This window comes from Kwoniella pini, chromosome 6 (genome assembly GCF_000512605.2).
Source record: "Kwoniella pini CBS 10737 chromosome 6, complete sequence".
NCBI lineage: Eukaryota > Fungi > Basidiomycota > Tremellomycetes > Tremellales > Cryptococcaceae > Kwoniella > Kwoniella pini.
In genome coordinates, this window is record NC_091721.1 from 74,541 (window position 1) to 96,668 (window position 22,128).

Genomic DNA, 22,128 nt, shown 5'->3' on the forward strand with positions numbered 1-22,128 from the left:
TATGTATATACCCGCTGTGATGGTGCACCCCTTGGTTTATTGTTGTACCCTGACGCACAGACATATACAAAACATGCAAAATATCTTTTATTGTTCTTGCGTGAATTGACAGATGTCTACCTCGTACATAAATGTGAGAGATCTTTTAACCAGTATTCTTGATAAGCCATATCGCATTGAGCGATATATTGAATCTTAACTAGCCCAACATGACCACAAAAGCGTTAGATGTCATCTTCAACACCGCCGCCCGGATTAGCGAAGCTTGTCAACTTGATCCTGCCAATTCTCCTCTGAGATCGCAAGGTGTAGAGCCCAGCTTAGTACTACCAACAAGAGAATGGATCCTGCCGTATATGTCTGATCTGTCACCTCGACTGCTTGAGATGGTCTGGCAACGTGCGAACCAAGTCATACAGGAAGAAAGGAAAACTACTTTAGGATTGTACCGCACTACCGTGTCCCGAATGGTGTCATTAGAGAGCTATGGTGGTATGTCCGATCGTGAGACAGAATTCAAGATCTGTAAGGCTTTTGAGACACACTACCAAAAAAGCTGTTTTCGCATACGACAGACGGTACATGCGACGCTCAGTCGTCAGAGGGGGCTCGAGGAAGATGATCGATTTAAGAGATCGGCGTCATTCTCTCAAGTGAGTCTCTCCTCTGGATCCTTTGATGCTTGCTGATGACCGTGTTTAGAGGACCATATTGCTCCTTGAAGCAGCTTATACTCGTACCAAGATCCTTTCCACAGCTGAAACCGCCATTATAGCAGAAGCAGCTGGAATAACACCTCATCAAGTGAGTACCGAATCTTTCATCACTATCACTGCATCTGTATACCTTGACTCCAGCCTCAGGCTTGGCGAGCATTCATGCTGATCGCCTACTCTCTAGGTACGAACATGGGTAAGCCTATTCATCTTTTCCCTCTTCCCTCGCCACCCAGTTTCACTTGATCTTGAAAAGGGGTCATGCATTCAAGCGTCTTTTCACTCTTTTCGAAAAGTCTTATTGTTCTGGTGTACCCCTTTGTATCGACGCGTTTTGTTGTCACGCATTGATCATCCTTTGCTCCACTTTGATCCGCTTTTATACACACAATACACATTTAAAGGGTACAGTTGCTGATGGTGAATTATTATTGTTTATTCATTGTTCTTGAAACGCTCCTTCGATACCCGGGAAAACACCTGTACCTGGGATACCCCATCACGTGATTTGCAATAACAATAACAATAACCTTCTACGTCACTCGATCCTTTTGCCTTCAACCCATATTCCTCATCAAATATACAGTTCCAGAACAAACGAAATAGAGGTGATAAGCGACAACAAATCAGTAACATTCAACCTCAAGCTAGGAAGATTCAAGGATTACCCAAGCGAACGCAACCTCAAGCATCACAATATATCAAAGAAGAACCTCAATCCCTACCTAACAGGAAAGTAAGAGGATTACCTCGACGAGCTCAAGCTTCTCACAATGCACCTCAAACACCCATGTTCAGCGAGACGCCATACAGCGATATCTCCTCATCTGTCGGAAATGGTATATCTTACCATACCAACGGAAACGCAGAGAGGATGAAAAGATCGCCTAGTTCATCTTCGAGCGTATCTAATTCGACTGATATCCCAAATGGCGGGTTCACCTCACCATACGAGTCTATGCTTCAGCATGGTCAAGAAGTACCTTACATATCGTTAGAATGGGGAGCAGGGATGTTGAATATACCTATGGAGATGCTTCAGAGTAATGGTATACACCAAGTACCGGTATTCAACTTCACACCGCCTTCACCTCTTAACCTAAACTTCAACCAAGTTCTCAATCCTGCTCATTTCGCTGATACCCAAAATATGTTCGGTGGACAAATGTACGATACTCCAGTAGAAAAGCAATCTTTCAACCCATTCACAAGTGATCCAAACGGTCTATCAAGTTTAGAATCGATTGAATCCTTACTGCAATCAGCTTTATCAGATCCATCTTCGTTCGAGCAATTCCCCACACTAGCTACTTCGCCTCAATTCTCACTTGATAGCTTATCGCCCCAATCTGAAGTCCCTTCGCTCGCCTCTCTCGGTAGTCCCGATTGGTCCAACGAAAGTGAAAAAGGACTAGATCCAAATTTCTTCCAAGCTTTAGAAGGGATGTTAGCGCAACAAGGATTGAGTTCTATCAACGAGATTGATTCTGCTCTGGATGAAGGCAGTAGTGCAGGACCATCAAGATGTGTATCGATGTCAAGTCTAGGTGATTATGGAAGTGGGGTTGAAATCTTGAGTGCCAATGAAGGTATAGATCTAAGTTATATAGCCGCTATCCCTCTACCACCTTCTCCACAAAAATCGTCATTCGACCTACAACCCATAGCCGATTATTCAGGTCCTACGCAATTGGACGAATCGATATATATGGGAAGTTTGGATGACACTTCCGAATTTCTCAATTCCGGGATGTGTACACCTTCCTCTACTACTTCAGGATATCCGCTCGTAACTCCCACTTCGCAATCAGAACCATTAGCAGAAGTAGATCAAAGTCAATGGAGCTGGATAGGAGGGGTATTGCCATTTGATAATTTAGCAGGGATGGAAATTGAGATGATGGAATTTGGGGATGCGAAGATGGATGGGTGGTCGAGTGGAGGAGGAGAGCTGATAGCTGCTTAGAGTATCATCGGCTGAATGGGCTGAGTATCAAAACCTATCAGTATCTTCTACTCGTGTAGAGGTACAGACTATTCGCGAAGAAAGATCTACAAAAATCAGTTCCATCCTTGTAACTCCTTTACGTATACCCTTGTAATCTTGTAATAGGTGCAGGACACCTTGCATATGATTATGAAATCTTTATAAACATGCATTTTTCAAAAAAAGCCTATATGTGCCGCATATCACTTGGCTTTCCATCGGGTATTCTCTTGAGCATCATTCTTGATATAGTACTGCGTCTTTACCATAAGGATTGTTTTCCCTCGCAGGTACTGGGGCAAGAAGCAGTGGCTTATTTCGGAATAATGCTGTAATGCGTTGATGTCAACTAATCTTTGACGTCTCATCAAGCACAATTGGATCTTAGCATATATAACCTTATCACTTAATCTTGAGTATTAATGTCACGTTCATGTGAATGGATTGTAAATTACTACATTATTCATCTGTGCATATCACATGAACTCATCAATCAATCATCAAACATGCTAATTACACGGAATTAGAATTATCTTTGCAAGACCAAGCTGATTGTCCTCCTGAGGCATTATAACTATCAATAATATCTTGAACAGCACCCCAAGTCTATGACAAACGAAATATTAGCTTGATGTTTCATCTTTTTCCGAAGACATGACAAAACACTCACTCCTGAAATCATCAGATAAAGTGCTAATAAAACTAAGAAAGCGTTCATGAAGAACAATGCTCTATATCCAATTGTCTTGACTGTATGTCTTCGGTCTTTATTATCGAATATCCACATTGCGCCCTGACGAAGAAATGGTTAGCGATTACAAGAATTGTCAAATTACTTCTGATTGTTTAGACTCACCATCAATCCAATACAGAAGAAAGTTCCGAATAAAGCACCGATAAGTCCTACTAAACCGCCGAAAACTGGAATAGCACTGAAAGAGAAGTAACACGATCGTCAATTTCGCACATGTATGTATTGATAGGTATCAATCCCTACCTAGCAATAATGTATGCGATAACTGCGCATCCGAGAACGCAACTTTCCCATACTGCCCAATGAACGAAAGAGTTACTGTTGAGGTGTCGGCTTCCTTTCATGAATCTCAAAAAGATGTATTTGGCGGGAAGCTGGGAGGGAAGTAATCAGTACGGTCCTTGCTGGATGTGAGCTGGGTATACTCACATGCAAATAGATCGTAACGGTGACGTATAACCCAGGTAATGCTAATCCATAACAAATCCTCTTCATCAACACTCCTGCTGATCCTAATGCTGGACTAGCTACGTATTGTCCACAGTAGTAGTATACGACTGTTCCGATAGCCTAAACAGTATCACCAGATATCAGCTATATTTCTGTAAGTTCAACGATATCGGGAACCCCAACTCACAATGTAAATCGAAGTGATAATAGCATTACTAATAAACATAGATCTATTAAATAATCTTGGATCTCTCATCTCAGCGGCAATTGAAAAATAAGTAGGTACACCAGCATAAGCTAAAATAAGTGAAGAAATTGCAGAAGAAGCTTGAAGAAAAGTAGGATGTGCTATAACATGAAATTCTTTATCCCATTCTCCTGTTTGAGGTGCTAATGCAGGTCTATCTTGAATTCCAACAGCAATTGTTACAGTTAAAATTGCTGCTACAATTGAAGTTAATCCAACCCAACCTAACCATGAAATTTTACCTAAAGTTCTAAAACTTGCTAATAAAAATCCTAAAATTGCTGAAACAGCTACAAAAACTGCTGTACATGTTCCATGTAATGAAACTGCATTTAAACCTGTTGAAGCTCCTACAATACCTGAACCAACGACAAATATCATAACTACCACGAACAAGCATTAGTACTGAAAGAACGATATTCAAGTTGAGTAGGTTTAGACTTACAAACACAATATATGGCTGCGAATATTTCTCGACCGATTTTACCAAACATGATTTCACCAACATCTACCACACTGTCTGTAGAATGAGTTAGCAATCAACACAGAACAAGTAAAAAGATGTAAGAAGTAACTTACAAACTTGAGGATGTTTCATTTTGAATACACCCACGCAATATCCAGACCAAGTCATTATAGCTGCTATAGCGACTAAACATAATACTCCAGGAACGATACCCAAAGTCATTAATGCGAATGGTAAACTTAATACACCTAATCCTATTTGACTTTTCAATAATAGAACTACAGCTCCCACCCATCCAACCTAAATCATCCATCAATATACAACAGAGTCACGCGTGATGTAATTTAAAACAAAACTCACGTTCCTATAATTTGGTCCATCATGTTTAATATCTCCAAAAACTTCGTCATGAGTTGTTATATCCACTGCAGCTCCAATCGTACCTTCAACATCTTCATGAGGTAATTCTTTATTACTAGGTGGTTTAGAATACTGTGAAGATGTAATTGTAGATAACATTTTAGTCTTGGTTGTTGTTATTTTCCTTTTTAAATATCAGTAAAAATTCAATAAATTGACTATAAATGATCCAGAAAAGGATTAGTTGAATTCAGACTGAACTTGGAAATGGAATTTATAATTCTTCTCTTTTTTTCTCCTTCAATAATATCCAGATTTTCGGTTAACGAATTCATATTTAGTCATGTGAGAAGTGGAGTAAGTAATAATTCCAGCTCGTTAGGATGTAACATCGAAATTTTAAGACAATTTCGTAAGTTCGAATACATAATCATATAAAGAAAATCGTAGAACTGGAATTTTGTCTTCGCTTAAAAGGTATTCCTCTGGGGAAATAGCTTCTTTTAAACGAAGATGTGGGGCACTTGGCACTTGGCGAAAAAATGTGAAATGATCGGCATTTCGATTGCTATTTGTATAATGAGGTCGAGTCTGGAATTAACGTGTAGTATCGTCTCAAGTATACCCCCGACCCAGCTTCGAAGAAACTTCGGATGAGTAGCGTGTAAATCGAAAAGCGTCAAGTATTAAGACACCTGCAAAAGATGAAGAGATCATCAAGATGAAAATTGAATTATACGAGTATTCGTTAAAACGCGGGTTTTGTCGGTGATTGGCACCATTATCACGGTATCACACGGAAAATCAAAAAACGTGGCGATTTAAGCTTATTTATAAGTCACATGTCAAAGGGGTTTATCCGGTCATTTATGAGAAGTCGGACTGAAGATATCGCGAAAGATTTCACACAATATGAGATCAAATGTTAGGCTCAGATGAGGATGGGCAAGATGAGAAGGGTTTTTGAGCATTTTAAATGATTGATTAGTGATGCCCTTCTATCACCTTTCAATGCCAAGACTAGCGTTCTTTCGGGCCGATCTCCCGTTGGATGAAATATTTATAGTTGTCTAAAAGCATAACCACGCCAAAGGGATTACCAAATGAATTTATGATATTGTCCAGAGTTTACGCCTTATTTACAGGTGGATAGGGGTTAATCGAGTAAGGGACTTATACTCATCAATGAAATATACACTCCTCAGGCGTTTCAACTTGATAGAATATCAGATGACCTGATAATCATAAATAATAAGCCAAGAACCGGGGTAAAGATAAGAATAGATATTGAATTGTCTTGATCTCAAAAATATGTATAAATATCCCTTGATCCCCCAAAGTTGCCCCGCTCTCTACTTTATCTACAGATCGACCTGCAGTTCTTATTCAGACCACGCTTTGATTGATCTGAATTGAAGCTGAACCAATATGTCAACTATCCATACTGATAAACCGGAAGTACAACATATTGATGATGTACATGCCGAGGGAGAAGATACATTAGATCATGAGAAACAAGATATATATGCTGGAAAAGTTGATCCTGAAACTGCCAAGTATCTCGACCCTACTTTAATCATTGATGATGCATTAAATAAACAGATCAAACGTTTGGTGAGTGATTGTTATCTAAAGATATGGAAAAGTTATTGATGATTCCATTTTTTCAGGTCGATATTAGGATCTTACCTTTTCTGCTGCTTATCTACTTCTGCCAGACTTGTGAGTAGATTCCATTTGATTATGGACAGCGATGAGATCGCTGATCTAAGACCTGCATTACAGTTGATAAAGGTATGTCGAATGCACAGTCAATTAAAGAAAACACGTTGATGTCCCACTAGCAACGCTCGCTTTTTCGTCGATCATGGGTCTTCAGCAGGATAATAATTTGAAAGGTCAACAATATAGTACATTAGGTACTATATTATACGCTGGATACTTAATAGGAGAAGTAGGTCTTGCGAGATTCATCAAGCAGAATTCCAAAATTTGCTGACACTTGAGCAGATTCCTGTCAATCGGATCTTACAGAAAGTTCCATTGGGAAAATTCTTGGGTATTCTTGTTTCGATCTGGGTAAGTAGATTCCATCTTTGAGGCTCCGGACAAGTGATGTAGCTGATTTTCGAACGTTGTAGGGAACCATCGTTTGCATGCATGCTGTTTGTAAGAACTTTGGTAGTCTCATGGCGGTTGTGAGTAAAGCCTCCTTTCAAAAACACCCTGATACTAATGGGTGATCGATCAATTAGCGATTCCTCTTAGGTCTCTTCGAATCTGGTGTACAGCCTGCTTTGATGCTTCTCACCACTGTGAGCGAGATTCAACTCGTGTCTATCCGATCTTCCGTCCAAATCTGATATCCCTCCATAAACCTAGATGTACTATCGAAGAAATGAACATCCTACCATCATATCATATTGGTATGGTATGCAAGGGGCCCAAGTGAGTAATGCAGAAAACGGTGCGAAATGTACCCAAGTGCTGATAGGTCGCCTGTAGCTCTGTATATCAGGCTTGATTGCCTTTGGTCTGACATATGTGCAGAGCTCTCCCATCAAACAATGGCAAGCCCTATTCTTGATCGTCGGCTGTAAGTCCAGTGAGATTCAATTCAAGTGATAAAAATGCTAACGCCGTGTCAAACACTTAGTATTCACCGTGGTGGTTGGAATTGCTACTTTTATCTTCTTGCCTGATTCCCCAATGAAAGCCAAAGTAAGTCCTGCTCGATAAGTATGTAGCTGAGATTATCAGTGTTGGACAGACAAACAAAAGACGATGATTATTGAGAGGTTGAGAATCAATGAACAAGGTGTACAAGATTCAAGATGGAAATGGGAACAAATGTGGGAAGGTGTGTTAATTAGCATATACTCGTAAAAGTTATCAATACTAAAATGGCTTATTGATTTTAGCTTTCCAAGATCCAGCTGTATGGTGTTATTGGGTTATGCAAATTGCTGGATTTATTATAGTTAATGGTTTAGCAGTATTTGCAAATATAATAGTTAAAGGCTTAGGATTTACTGTTAGACAAACTCAACTTTTAAATTTAGCTCAAGGTGGTTTTTCTTTAATTATCTTTTTTGGTACTGCTTGGGTAGCAAGATTAACAAATCAAACTTGTTTAGTTTTGGTTGGTACAATGTGTAAGTGCTTTTCCAATTGTTTTAATTTTTTTCTTTAATATCGGAATTTCTCAAAACTGATACTTTAGAATTTAGCACTTGCTTTAGCAGGTACAATTGTACTTTTAACTGTACCTGTATCACCAAAAACTGCACCTGGTTTATTACTTGCTTTTTATTTTGCAAATTTCGTTATTGCTGCTGGATCCTTACTTTATAGTATTGTTACTCGTAATATTGGTGAGATGGTCATTACAGTTTTTTTTCGTAATCTCGAAGCTGATCATAGTTTGATTAATTGAGTAGCCGGTCAAACTAAAAAAGCTACTACTTCAGCTATGCTCTTCGTCACATATGGTGCAGGATGCATCATTGGTCCACAAGGTGAGTTATTCAGCAGTCCTGATAATTAGGAGTTGTAAATTTGACCCACAACCCATCCTAGTTTTCCGAGCAAAAGATGCACCAAGATACAAGTTAGCTTTCTCAGTTCATATCGGATTATACGGTAAGTAAAGTTGTATCCTTCGTTTGCTGTATTACAATCTCAGAGCTGAGTATCTTCTTTGTAGCCTTCTTCATCGTTATGACTCTAATTCTTCGTTTCATCTTTATGAGAAGAAATCATGTCAGAAGACGAGATCATGAAGGTACTAATCACACTGTGAGTCAATAATTAGTTTTTGTTATAATCACGACTGTTATCTAATTTTGGTGAAATAGGGTGCTGAACAAATCGATCATGATCAAGCTTTCGCCGATTTAACTGATTTACAGAATAAGCGAGCTTTCAGATATGTTTATTAATACGAAATGTAATTCTTGAATCCCCTTCAAAACATACGAGCAATTGAACGCGCCTGTTTGACGCGCATAATGACATATAATAGTTTAGGCCGCGATGAAATCCCTTTTGTAGCAAATGACCTGTGGCGAGATCAAATACATCATATATCCAGTTAATGCAGATATGTGAATGATATCTCTACTATCATATTGGATTACTTCCTTTCTCAGACAAATCTCTCAACCGCATGCACATCTCATCGGTAGAAGTAATTATTTGTATAAATGAACTTGGTGAACGGGCAAATACCGGCTAGATCAGTCCGGCAAAGTGGGGGCATTTCCCTGATTTTCTCGTTCAACCGCTTGTTTTCCCCACCCTTGTAAAAAGTTGTTATATATAAAGTGAAAAAGACAATTTTGAAAAATTCTTCATAAAAGACAAAGACAAAGGCTCATTACCAACATCTTTTACTCACACACTTGTACTACTTCAAGATCAAATTATCGCAAAATGCCAGCTCAAATTACTCACGTTACAGATGTTCCAGACAGTAAGTAATACCATACTACACTTGAAATGAAATATAGCTGATTCTTGAAATTATAGTGAAAGCCGTTCCTCATTTGCTTTCACCAGCTGTTAGATTAGGAGATACTCTTTATCTTTCTGGTCAAACTCCAATTGATGGTACGGGTAAAGTTGTTGATGGGGATATTGAGGAACTTACAACGTGAGTGAATTGCGACGATTTCAAGGCTTTCACAGCACTGTAATTGACAATTTTGTTTTCTTCCTAGTCAATGTATTCGAAATTTGGAGAAAGTTTTGAAACATGCTGGAGGATCTTTAAATGACATAGCAAAAGTTAACAGTGAGTTAACGTTTAGATTTTAAATATCGTTAATTTGACAACTGATTTAAATTTGAATTTCACTTAGTCTTCCTTAAAAATATGGATGATTTCCCAAGAGTTAACGCAGTTTATGAAAAACTTATGCCTGTTCCAAAACCTGCTCGATCATGTGTACAAGTTGCTAAGAACCCTGGAGATGTTAGAATTGAAATTGAAGCTATTGCAAGAGCACCATAGATTAAACAGCGAATATTCCGATTTTACACTCAAAAATAGATTTTTCAATATACTGCATTATAGACCAACATGCATGCCATCATCAGTGAACTTGACATTATTCAGGCAAGATGGATATAAGGATTTACTGGGGTTTCTTGATGAGACTAAATTTTTCCAAAACGTCATCATGATTAGTACCTTTTACTGCTTTGGACCGAGCGTTTCTTTGTCTGAGTACGGTGATAGTGGATCTAACGCACAAGCCACTTATATATTCAACGAAAAGAAACATCAATGGCGTCGTTTCCTCCCCTGGCCTTTTCTTATAGTCTCTTCTATGTTGAGCCTCTTCTTGACCGTTGCTGGACTACATCAGCCTTTTTGCACCACTATCCTCCTTCAATCCGTGTTCGTCTTCCTCGTATACCTCTACCAACTTACAGCGCTTTGTGTATTCATCACAATCGTATGTGATAGTCGAAGTAAGGAAGCACGGATCACGGGGAATCGTGCCGCCTACACCACTCTTGAGTCCCACTAAGTATTCTTCATGCGATGTAGCATTTGAGGTCGTCAAACTTTCAGCTTTAGTAAAATTTGATAGCTCTGGAAGGTCTACAATGATGACGCTACTGTTTTTGGACATGCCAAGATGTTCCCACGGCAGAGGTGGAGCTGAAGATAAGACTGAATCAAAGATAAGCATTCCGCATGCTTGTTTGAAATTATAGCAAGTAGCACCGGTTACAGATAAGAAAATGTTAGTGGAGCTAAGGAAAATGTTGTGAGCTGACAGGGTTAATTCTCGATCGCTTAATGGAGAGATAAGAAGGTAAAAGATGGTTTGAACAATTGTGAGAGGGATGTTTTGTGGATTTGATTCCGCTTTACCAGTTGTTGACTTATTTAAGTAAAATTACAATTGTAACCCTATAAGGTCCCGGGCCGATCTAGTTTTATGAGATCTGCACCATGCGGTCTTATAGGGAAAAACTGGAATGCCAAGACAATCGTTTATCATAATTAGGTACAAATTCCAATAAGGTTATTTTAGGCGAGTTTCCTTCATATTTCAATTTCGAATTTTACTTTTTATTTCATTCATTTGTTTGAGATAAAAGGATCAAATCGGATTAAGAGGATTGGAAATACCATTTCTCTATTTATGGTTAGGTACCGCTAAGGGGTAGTTTCTTACTGATAAGCCCCCTACCCCATTTCATCCGCATTTTCCAATCTTTACGAGTGGGACGTTGATTGATCGACAAGAGTACGGTTATCAAGGGTAAAAGCAGAACCCAATTGACCAATCATCAATTTGATGTGTATGCACACAAAGACTTGGCGTTTTTTATTTTCCCATTTTTGAAGTTTTTTCGAATTGGTTCGTGTGATTGATCCATTGGTAACCCTCCGGTCATCTGGGCTTGAGCTGACGAGATACGCACGGGTACGTATTCATATATATATATATATATATATAAGATAAATAGTCACATCGCACGGTCATCTGATTTTCTCTTCTTTTCATTTGACTTTATTTTACTTTACATTATAGTACTGATTCTGTTCAGTCAAGGCATTCTTTCAACATGTCTATCGAAAGATACAATCAGCCTATGCCATACGAGCAGAAGAGCGAGAAAGATGTTCCCGTTGATACCTACTACAATGGACCAGCAGGGGAAGATATTCAACCCAGGGAGGAAGAAACTATAAGAGCATTGAAAAGTAGACAAATCAGTATGATTGCTATTGGTGGTGCTATTGGTCAGTGGCGAAGTACGAAAGTCATGATAATGGAGAATATTACTGATTTAAGGAGATTCATCTTTTAGGTACTGGTTTGGTTATTGGTTCTGGTACTTCTATTGCTCGTTCTGGACCTGGATCAGTATTTATCGCATATTGTTTAATGGGTGTTGTCTGTTTCGGTGTACTTTTAGGTGGGTAAATTCATCCACTAATGCAGCTAATCCCATTGACTGATTCACGACTTGTAGCTTTGGGAGAAATGAGTACCAAATACCCCACCAAAAAAGGTTTCGCTGGTCACGGTACAAGATGTGTGGACCCTGCTTTCGGTTTCGCTACTGCTATTATCTATTTGTGTAAAGTAAGTTAAGCTTCATCATCTTCAAGTCATGATTTTTGCTTATTTGGTTTCTGCGTATCTAGTATCTCATTTTATCACCTAATCAAATCGTTGCTGGATCTTTGGTCATTGGATACTGGAACCAATCTATCAATAAAGCTGTTTGGGTCACCATCTTAATTGTATTTGTCATCGCTATCAACACTTTGGGTGTAAAGTGGTTCGGTGAAGTTGAGTTCTGGTGAGTATATGTTGATGCTTACTTTATCTTGATTCTTGCATTGACCGCAACTTTTACAGGCTCTCGTTCATCAAAATCATCACTCTTACCGGTCTTATCCTTCTCGGTCTCATCATCGATTTAGGAGGTGTGCCAGGACAAGATAGACTTGGTTTCACTTACTGGAAGCATGGTAGAGCTTTCAAGCCATACAAATCCACTGGTGACACCGGTAAATTCCTTGGTAAGTTGCTTTATCACTTCATGTCTGCACAAAGATATGCTGACTCGGAAATTCAGGTTGGTGGAACGCTATGGTACTTGCTCTTTTCGCATACACAGGTTCCGAATTGGTTGCTATCACTGTTGGAGAAGCCAAGGTATGTTGACGGATTTCCGCCAATGCGACGTATAATGGCGTAGCTGATAGAGCGATAACCCAATAGAACCCAAGAAAGACTGTACCTGCTGCTATCAAGAAGACCTTCTTCCGGTAAGTCGAGTGATTGCGAAACGCGTGTGCCCGAACGAGAGCTGATCTCGATTGTAGAATCATCTTCTTCTACGTCTTTGGTATTTTGATTGTCGGAATGGTGGTCGACTCGAGCTCTCCTCTGCTCGCTCAAGCCGCTAAGAAAGGTACTTCTGGTGGAGCTTCAGCTTCGCCCTTCGTTGTAGCCATCAAAGCTGCTGGTATCAAGGTCCTTCCATCTATCATCAACGCTTGGTAAGTTGCTGTGTGCTCTCTCGGTTGATGTGCTTCAACTCACCTCTCCATTTAGTATCCTCATCTTTACCATTTCCGCTGCCAACTCTGATCAATACGTCGCGACAAGAACTCTTTACGGTATGGCTCTGGATGGCCACGTTCCTCGAATCTTCAGAAAATGTACGAAGCGGGGTGTACCTTGGGTCGCATTCATGTTCACTGGTATGTCATAGGATGTTGTTGTCGATACATGAGTATGAAAGATCTTGTGCTGATTCATCGTATCAGGTATGTTCATGGGTTTAGCCTATCTCGTGGCTTCAGCCGATGCGTTGAAGATTTTCAACTACTTCGTCAACACCGTTACTATTCTTGGTGGTTTGACTTGGGTGTCAATTCTATCCTCCCATGTCGGTTTCATGCGAGGTATGAAAGCTCAAGGTATTGACCGAGATACCTTACCTTACAAATCACCATTCCAACCATACTTGACTTATTTCTCTTTATTCATGATCGTCTTGGTCTGTATATTCAAGGGTTTCGACGCTTTCATCCCATGGGATTACAAAACCTTCATCACCAACTATATCGGTATCCCCGTTTACATAATTGCTTACGTCGGATACAAATGTGAGTAAATTCAGTTAAAAATACTGCACCCAAACACGAAAACATGCAACTGCTAACGATTATCGTTTCTTCTCAGTATTTTACCGAACCAAGGCTGTCAAGATGCACGAAATGGACCTCACTTCCGGTTCTAGAGAATTCCACGATATCGATGAAGAGGAGCAAGATGATCTTCATTACCAAACTTTGACATGGAAGGAGAAGACCATTTACCATATCAAGAACTGGTAATTCGACTCAGTAGTGTCAAGTATGGTCGTGTGATTAAAGCTCTGCGTTCAGGAGGAGTCTACCATCGTTATATGTCTTGTATCGAGCGTTTCATATTATACATTAATATTATAGGAACATATATATGCAATGTGATACAGATCTTGAACAGATATTATAATATATGTCTATGTTCTGCTTATTCACTTCATACTTGCGAGAAAGAATCACAGCCAAAAGACTACATCTTATTCTTATGACGAAGGAGGAAAGTCCTGTAATCTTCCAAGTCTGGTATATCTTTACGAACTTCAGCTATAGGTACATTATATCCTGTCTCTTCAAAAAACTGGAAATATAAAGCAAAGTTTATTAATTTTTTACTCTTACTAAAATTTCTTGTTATTGTTTAAGGTGAATAAAAGAAGGTAAACTCACTTGAGCAAATTGTTTAACAATAGGAACAAATTGTTTAACAGTCCAAGCTAAAAATGAAGGTGCAAAAGGAATATTTTCACCCATTACTTCTTTATAAATTAATTGAATATCTTTAACTGAAAGTTCATCTCCTGCTAATCTAATGATACCATCAGATTTCCATTCATGACCTTTTATAAAAGCAATTGAACCTGCTTTTCCAATATCTTTTGAACTTATTAATTGATGTTTCTTATTTGGATTTTTATAATATGTAAATTTTGACCAAACTGTTCTACCTACTTTAAATTGAAATTCAATTTTTGGTAACCAAATATCCATAAATTGTACAGGTCTTAAAAATGTATATTGAATTGATAATTTTTTAATATAATTTTCAACTTCTCTTTTACATTCAAATCTATTAATATATAAATAAATCAAATCAATAAATGAAATATTGAAAAGTACTTATAGAAAAATTCGTTAGAATTGAGATTTAGAAATAATTAACTTACGCTGAAAATCCTGTATTTTCTAATCCTGCAAAATCGACCGAAGAATAGACGATATGTTTAACTTCAAATTCAACAGAAGCATCTGCAATTGCTTTACCTAAAAGTTTTTTTTTTTTTCGTTATTTCATGATTAGCTTAACAGAAAGATCTTGAATTTGAAAGAAATTGATAATCTACTCACCCTGCCTAATCATGGTTGTATCATCTACGTAACCTTGTACACTAAATACACCATGTACATCTCCTTTTTGTAAATTTAAAGATTGGAAAACTTTTAAAGGTTCTTCCATACAATCATCAGGTACTTTGACAACTTTGACTCGAGGTAAAGATGCTAAGTATTTAGAAGATTCTGATTGTGGATTTCGAGAAAGTGCAAGGATCGAGAATTCCTCATGAGGTGATAAGGCCTTTTTCGGCATGATCAGCATCAATAATTGGACTATTCGTGTGTACAAAGGGTTGAAGTAGATTTACTTCAATTAATCCTGTACCTTGAACTCCGGTAGCTCCGAATACGACTATAATTCTAACATTTGAAGTCATGTCGTCAGAGATTGTGAATTACTGAACTGAAACGACAAAGTTGTTAATCTAGTCGTCGTTGTGATATGATTGAAAAAAAACTAGCGAGTCTTGTTGGATTTGTTGAATTTCTTGATTGCATTCCGATCGTCATCTTAGCTTTACAGACATCTTTATATACCATACCGCATATGGCCCCGAAGTCATGATAGCTATGACCGAGGATAAAGTCGTGACCGTCGGTCCTTGGTGCCTACGATAAGACGGTCATGTATGACCGCGCAATCTACCGAATGGGTGAAGTGAGGTATGTGGCTTACGACGATAAATGGGTCTACGAGGAGACCGTGTTTCAAAACAATATCATATGGACAAATATTCGGTACGACAAGCCATCGGGCTCAAGGCGACCCAAGCATACAGATTTACGAGCCTTGCTGTAAGAGATATTTTCATGATACTTTAAGAGATAACGAGCGGGCAAAAGATTATCAGCTCGTGTCTGTTCCTGAAAATATCTAATTTTGAAAACGCGTTTTGTCTCGGCATAATCTTGTTGTCCCCCGTCCCAACGCAGGGAATAAACAGGTATGATAAGTCATTGAGCATGATAGCTGGCTATATCTGAAACACAGGTGTGTTTGATGTCCCGAACTACCAGATGATCGCATGAGATGCTTGATGAATTCTACAAAATCACAAACGAGGGCTATCGGTAGTACCCCCGTGGTACCTGATGCTGCAGGCTAAAGATCGAAAGGTCAATCATTTCAATGCAGAGTACAAACGAACAAAGAGCGCAGACAGACTCAATACATAATCATACAGTATTAGACCATACATAACTACCAATTTTGTCACAAACAGAATAACGTTCTCTCCCGACAGACAAGGGGATCAGCCAGAAGAACTATATAATAAGGCAACTAGGAGAAGAAATCGGAAATTTTCTTTCCTTTAGATTTATCTTGATGAGATTCAACATATTCACTAGCAGCCGTAATAGCTTCTATAACATCTAAATCAGAAGTTAAATCAATTTCAGAAGCAGGAATGAAAAATCTAATCGGTTTTTTATGTCTTAAAACTTCCCAAGTTTTGAAAAGTATTATAAATCCAGCAAAAATAAAAACTGCTCCATAAGTGAAAACGAAATTATCTCCTGCCCATCCACCTGGTACCATTAAAGCATATCCACTTGCAATAAATGCAATAGGTGCACAAATTACAACCCACCAACTTGAAAATGGTTGTAAATATGCTCTAACAGGTAAGAAATCATCATTTAATTTCCCTTGTGCTTTTAATCCTGCTCTGAATCTCATGTAGGTACTATCACAAAGCATGGTCAGTAATATGATTGGATTGAAGAAGAGAGAAGAAAAATGTTAAAGCTTACACTGCTATTGATGTCCAATTTACCAAATTGGCTGCACCGACTAATGATAAGAACCAATTCAAAACGACAACTGAACCTGATCCTAAAGATAGGAAAGCTAAACATCCGAAAAGCAAGATGGCAGTGACGGCGAGATAAGGTACACCGTTTCTGTTGAGTCGCTTGAATACGCTAGGAGCAGCACCTCGAAGAGCGAGAGAGTATAGACCTCGAGAAGAACAGAAGACAGCCGCATTTCCGGTTGAGAAGATTGAGACTAGGACTAAGGCGTTGACCAGATCTGGCAAGAAGGGGATCTGAAGTCTATTCATCGCTTCAGGGGCAATCAGTATAGGTAGTTTGAACGTTGTTGTGAAGTGACTTACAGATAATGTAAGGAGATTTAGCAGCACCTGGAGCTCCAGCAGCAATAGCACCGAGTAAAGCAGGGTCGTCTGCAGGAGCGTTGATACCTACACATAAAGCTCCGAGGTAGAAGAACAAGATAATTCGTAAAACAGTCGAATTGAATGCTTTGGGTAAGATTTTTCGAGGATTTTTGACTTCACCACCAATCAAGGAGATCCAATCGGGTCCTCCGAGGCTACGTTATCAATTAGCTGAGAAACCTTAGATGAACACGGGGAATATAGATTTACGCAAAACATGACCAAAGAACAGCATCCCAAATACCTTTCATTCTTAAAGCAGGAGTTTCAGCTGCACCGAAAGGTCCAGGAGATTTCCAAGATCTAAAACCAAATTTATCATGTAATGGATTTCCGCCGCACATTGCAACTAAAGTGTAAAGTGTAAGACCAATTTGAAGTAAAATTTTGGTGTAACTAATCCAAAATTCTACTTCACCGAACCATCTAACAGAGTATAGTTGAAGGGCAGCGAATAATATAAGACCAATAGCAATTGGAATAGCAGGATTTAAAGTCAAAGTCCAATATTCGATCATTACGTTGAATGCTGTTAATTCGAAACATACCAAAGAAGCTTGAGCCAAGAGGAACTATCATTCCAAGAGGAGTCAGTATGAACAACTGTCAGTATGAACAACTCCCATAGGGTATTGGAGACTTACATTCCATCCAACAGCTTTACCTATAGTGTCGTCCATGAATCGACCGGCAAAGGTGATGAAGCCACCGTCGATAGGAAGGAGGGTAGTCATCTCAACAAGGCAATTACTAGCCCCGAAAATGACTGTTGACCATACGATGACTCCGATTAGCAGACCAAGAGGTCCGGCAGCCGTCAAAGGTGATCCTATGGATACGAATAGCCCACTTCCGACTGTTTTGTTTTGAACAACGATATAGATGGACAAGTGAATGTGGGTAACAAGATGAAGATAGCAGCAGAAAAGAGGAATGACACAGCCGGTCAGCAAAGCCGACTGGAAAACATGTCAAACCCGTGAGCCTAGCTTACCTGCGCCCGAAATTGAGAGCAGTTGTACGTGTCGCATCCGAAGACCACTAAAGCATGGTCAGCAAGTGAGCAGAGGGACAGTAGGACATATGACTTACCGATGTGGATTATTGTATATTTCTTCATACGTCTTGGGATCTTCTCGAGGCACTTCTACAGTATCTTGAGTGACGACATCTTTATCACCCTCACCACCAAGATAAGCATCTGCTTTGTATCCATGAATATCTTCACTTGACATGTTGATTATTCTATTGGCGTTGTCAAAAAGGGAGATGAGAAAACAGGAATCAATCGACTTCTATATATCAATCCAGAATTGCGAGTGAGAGATGATGACCGGCCTTATCGAAGAGTCAAGTTAACGTTAAATCGGACTTCGCTAACCCTTGGCATCTCGCTTAGAACCTATTTTAGCTTTGCAGTTGATCAGGCTCCCGCTATATTTGCACTCCTGTCCCCATTTTCTGCTTTTAGTGGTAAGTGATTTAGTCATGTTTTTGATTACCAAAACTCAAAGTTCTTTTGTCTATCAAACCTCGCTTAGGAAGAAAAGCAGGGTAATTAGGTATTCAAGCAAAGGTTTAACGTTATCAAGCTTGAACAAAAATTCCGTTCTCACGGAAAACATGATTGGAAACTCCTGAGTTACCCCGCGACCCGACGCTACCATTCTCCTGTTTTACCAATTCAAAGAAGATGAGCGACAAATGACGTGAATGATCTTAAGCCTCATCTCGTAAAGCATGATCATTGAGCCAATCCGCCTGTATATCCCATCCGCGAAAACGGACGATCAACTTATACTTATCACCTGATAACTTATCTTTGGTCTTCCTATCCGAATAAAGATGGTATTTTATATGGAGATCTTGTCCGCTACTTCGGACTGCTATCACATGCTATCACAAACCGAACCTCGCTTAGCGATAAGATTCATAACAAGAAGGATGATGGAATCCGATTTAGCGGTACCACGATTTCAAGATATGCAATCATGAAAATGAACATAGAATCAAGTGTTCTCTCTTATTTCTGATCAGTATCAGCAGAGTACAATGCCTTTAGCAAGAAAAGATAGTAAGATTTTGATCGTGGGTGGAGGAGGTACCATAGGTTCTTCGACAGCTTTACACTTAGCAAGAAGAGGATACAAGGATATACGATTATTGGACATCTTTCAGAATCCTTCGTTGAACTCTGCTGGAAATGACAATAATAAGGTGCGTCGGGTGGACTCAACCGAGGACTTCTGAAGCGTATGCTGAGTCTCCATATGTAGATGGCGGGCGACGACCATGCAGGGATTTGGGGTGAGATTGTAGCGGAGGCTTGGGAAATGTGGATTCATGATCCTCTCTTCAAGCCTCATGCACATAATGTGGGACGAGTGAGTGAAACCAAAGATGACATACGGTACAGTGCTAACTTTTGTGGTGTAGCTGGACCTTACTAGCAAAGCAGAAAGGGAAGGCAAACTTAGGGCACGTTACGAGGCGATACACAAAGAGGGACGTGGCCATTTGGTAGATTGGGTTGAAGGGAAAGAACAAATCGTAGATAAAGCTCCACATTTAGCTCATGCAGATCTTACAGGATGGAAGGGTATTTATGTCAACAATGGAGGATGGGTAGCCGCTAGAAACGCTCTAAATGCAGTTGGACATGAGCTACGAAGATTGGGCGTGAGGACTGCATTTGGTACATCTGGTACTTTTAAAGAGGTACTTTTGGCAAAAGATGGAAAGACAGTCAGAGGTGTACGTACAGCGGATGGAACAGAATGGGAAGGAGATTTGGTAGTTTTCGCTGCTGGTGCATGGTCGCCTGCTCTTCTGGATCTAGAGGATCAATGTGTTTCGAAAGTGAGTAGACATTTTTAATGAACGTCGCTGATGGTTATAGGCTTGGGGATATGCGCATCTCCGACTGACCCCAGAGGAGGCCAAGAAGTTGAAGGGAATTGCAACGACATACAATCATGACTTGGTGAGTTAATACTGATATTTGAACTTTGTCTGCGTGTGACAACCTGACTGACTTTCGACTTGTAGGGCTTCATAATGGAACCGGAAGAAGGGACATTCGAATTGAAGGTAGTCAACGAATTTGCCGGTTACACTCATATGCAAAATGTCACACCTTTTGGAGCACAAAAGGAAATTCGCATGTCGGTACCTCGATCCCATGCAATGAACCCTACAGATACCATCTCTACCGAATCCCTTCAAGCTATCAAGAAGCTTATCGAGTTGTGGTTACCTGAATTCAAAGATCGACCGCTTCATAAGATGGCTATGTGCTGGTGTACGGATACAAAGGATATGAATTGGTTATTATGTGAACATCCAAGATATAAAGGGTTGGTGGTGGCGACGGGTGATGCTGGTACGACGTTCAAGACATTTCCCAATGTAGGGAAGCAAGTGGTTGACTTGATAGAAGGAAAGGTGAGTTAGGTTTGCATTGTTGTGAGTGAATCGAGCTGATTCCTTTCCAGCTCTCGGAAAACAGGAAGCAGCTATGGCGTTGGCGACCAGAGGCCGGGGACAATGGTACACCACGTGAAGGGGAACAGCCCAAGGACCTTAATGAGGTGGAAGGGTGGAAGAGCGATTCGGTCAAAGCCAAGCTCTAGACAATTGATAAATTGGTGTTTCGTTCAAAATTAAATTCATACGTGCAATTTACATAGAAAACTATAATCGGCCATCTGTTATTTTTTCAGGATCCATTGATTACTCAAAAGAATTCTCTGATCTCCTTTGCGACTTGCTTTACGTGGGTTTCGAGGAGGAAATGAGTACCGTCTTCAATGATTTTAACTTTTGCATTCGGTAAATCCTTTTTATATGCAAGTGCACCAGGTGTAGGGAAGATTTCGTCCCTTCCTCCCCAAACAACCAATGCAGGGATCTGAGAATTTCGGAAGAATTGTTGGAACTGTGGATAAAGCTCAACGTTCTTCTGATAATCGTAAAATAAGTCTAACTGCCGTTCAATCTTTTGTTCACCTGTGAGGTTTGAAATGTAATCTAAGGTGTATGCGTATGCGTCCACTTTAGAAGCGAGATCTTCAGACAAACCATCAAGGTATTGACCCTTAACACTATCTAAAGAGAGCGCACCAGTCAAAATCTTTCTAGATTGTTTCCATTCATCACTACCTTTCTCGGTTTTCCAATATACCTTGACTGGATCCCACCAACTTGCTAATCCTTCTTCATATGCATTTCCATTTTGAGCGATCAATCCTTTCACCAATCGTGGTCGAAGTAGTGCAAGTCGATAAGCAGTAGGTGCACCATAATCGAAAGTATAAGTAATCACTGATTCAATCTTAAGATGATCAAGTAATTCAAGAATAACATTTGCGATTTGAGCAAAAGATGCAACGAAATTATCTGGTACGGTGGTTAAACCAAATGCGGGGAGGTCAGGTGCGATTATATGATATTTATCGGCTAATAATGGAATTAATTGCCGAAATTGATTAGAAGATGAAGGAAATCCATGAAGAAGTAATAATGTTGGATTGGATGATCGACTTCCAGCTTCTTGGTAGAAGACGTTGAATCCGTTTGTGAGTTGAGCAGTGTGGTAAGTAGTCATTTTCAGGTCTTGGTAGTGTGATGAAAGTGTTTTGTCGCTGATGAACAATACGATTCTCAGGAAGAGCTAATCGCGTATTTATATACGATAAAATAGCTTGAAAGCCGATTATCTTGATTAGTAATCATTTCGACTGAACGTATTTTTACGCTAACATTGACGTGACATGCTTATTCAGCCGCGGTATATACTTCCATGAACATCATCGTCATGTTATAATGCGATTGGTGATTTATGTGGTGCATTTCAAAAGCCGTGCGAATTGTTTGTCATCTTCCTGATCTGTACATGTCGGTAGACGAAGATCTGGCGAGTTTTCAAAGCGGTTGCACGCGAAGAATGATCAACGGACCAAAATTCCATACCAGTCGCGAGATCGGACCATAAAAGTCAGG

The 22,128-nt window shown here is 39.6% G+C and overlaps 9 protein-coding genes across 9 annotated transcripts; 5 read left to right on the top strand and 4 right to left on the bottom strand.

Annotated features, from left to right (window-relative positions):
- Nucleotides 1-209: 209 nt before the first annotated feature.
- I206_104495 (uncharacterized protein) lies at nt 210-2,682 on the top strand (the record flags this gene model as incomplete). The annotated part of the gene is made up of 4 exons (XM_019153791.1): nt 210-653; nt 703-804; nt 901-912; nt 1,303-2,682. 4 exons carry the CDS (start codon nt 210-212, stop codon nt 2,680-2,682), a joined length of 1,938 nt encoding a protein of 645 aa, XP_019012531.1.
- A 534-nt stretch (nt 2,683-3,216) lies between these two features.
- I206_104496 (uncharacterized protein) lies at nt 3,217-5,139 on the bottom strand (the record flags this gene model as incomplete). The annotated part of the gene is made up of 9 exons (XM_019153792.1): nt 3,217-3,309; nt 3,374-3,496; nt 3,560-3,635; nt 3,701-3,831; nt 3,887-4,027; nt 4,095-4,537; nt 4,600-4,674; nt 4,734-4,920; nt 4,981-5,139. The coding sequence occupies 9 exons, from the start codon at nt 5,137-5,139 to the stop codon at nt 3,217-3,219; spliced, it is 1,428 nt and encodes a 475-aa protein (XP_019012532.1).
- A 1,269-nt stretch (nt 5,140-6,408) lies between these two features.
- Nucleotides 6,409-8,921, top strand: I206_104497 (uncharacterized protein; the record flags this gene model as incomplete). Its single annotated transcript, XM_070202961.1, has 17 exons — nt 6,409-6,594; nt 6,651-6,702; nt 6,766-6,774; nt 6,825-6,934; nt 6,991-7,059; nt 7,122-7,178; nt 7,236-7,295; nt 7,363-7,428; nt 7,486-7,576; nt 7,637-7,705; nt 7,751-7,840; nt 7,902-8,135; nt 8,211-8,354; nt 8,421-8,498; nt 8,560-8,622; nt 8,687-8,778; nt 8,838-8,921. 17 exons carry the CDS (start codon nt 6,409-6,411, stop codon nt 8,919-8,921), a joined length of 1,554 nt encoding a protein of 517 aa, XP_070059062.1.
- A 493-nt stretch (nt 8,922-9,414) lies between these two features.
- On the top strand, nt 9,415-9,994 carry I206_104498 (uncharacterized protein; the record flags this gene model as incomplete). The annotated part of the gene is made up of 4 exons (XM_019153794.1): nt 9,415-9,454; nt 9,511-9,634; nt 9,702-9,775; nt 9,843-9,994. 4 exons carry the CDS (start codon nt 9,415-9,417, stop codon nt 9,992-9,994), a joined length of 390 nt encoding a protein of 129 aa, XP_019012534.1.
- A 1,574-nt stretch (nt 9,995-11,568) lies between these two features.
- On the top strand, nt 11,569-13,861 carry I206_104499 (uncharacterized protein; the record flags this gene model as incomplete). Its single annotated transcript, XM_019153795.1, has 11 exons — nt 11,569-11,746; nt 11,815-11,922; nt 11,980-12,092; nt 12,155-12,312; nt 12,372-12,535; nt 12,592-12,671; nt 12,738-12,784; nt 12,842-13,018; nt 13,074-13,222; nt 13,289-13,630; nt 13,707-13,861. 11 exons carry the CDS (start codon nt 11,569-11,571, stop codon nt 13,859-13,861), a joined length of 1,671 nt encoding a protein of 556 aa, XP_019012535.1.
- A 220-nt stretch (nt 13,862-14,081) lies between these two features.
- Nucleotides 14,082-15,321, bottom strand: I206_104500 (uncharacterized protein; the record flags this gene model as incomplete). The annotated part of the gene is made up of 5 exons (XM_019153796.1): nt 14,082-14,189; nt 14,279-14,678; nt 14,776-14,872; nt 14,957-15,185; nt 15,253-15,321. 5 exons carry the CDS (start codon nt 15,319-15,321, stop codon nt 14,082-14,084), a joined length of 903 nt encoding a protein of 300 aa, XP_019012536.1.
- Nucleotides 15,322-16,226: 905 nt separating this feature from the next.
- Nucleotides 16,227-18,362, bottom strand: I206_104501 (uncharacterized protein; the record flags this gene model as incomplete). The annotated part of the gene is made up of 7 exons (XM_070202962.1): nt 16,227-16,632; nt 16,700-17,012; nt 17,065-17,282; nt 17,338-17,699; nt 17,772-17,983; nt 18,122-18,168; nt 18,220-18,362. 7 exons carry the CDS (start codon nt 18,360-18,362, stop codon nt 16,227-16,229), a joined length of 1,701 nt encoding a protein of 566 aa, XP_070059063.1.
- An 817-nt stretch (nt 18,363-19,179) lies between these two features.
- Nucleotides 19,180-20,759, top strand: I206_104502 (uncharacterized protein; the record flags this gene model as incomplete). The annotated part of the gene is made up of 6 exons (XM_070202963.1): nt 19,180-19,344; nt 19,404-19,511; nt 19,564-19,977; nt 20,027-20,110; nt 20,176-20,571; nt 20,622-20,759. The coding sequence occupies 6 exons, from the start codon at nt 19,180-19,182 to the stop codon at nt 20,757-20,759; spliced, it is 1,305 nt and encodes a 434-aa protein (XP_070059064.1).
- A 104-nt stretch (nt 20,760-20,863) lies between these two features.
- I206_104503 (uncharacterized protein) lies at nt 20,864-21,733 on the bottom strand (the record flags this gene model as incomplete). Its single annotated transcript, XM_019153799.1, has 1 exon — nt 20,864-21,733. The coding sequence occupies one exon, from the start codon at nt 21,731-21,733 to the stop codon at nt 20,864-20,866; it is 870 nt and encodes a 289-aa protein (XP_019012539.1).
- Between the last annotated feature and the right edge of the window lie 395 nt (nt 21,734-22,128).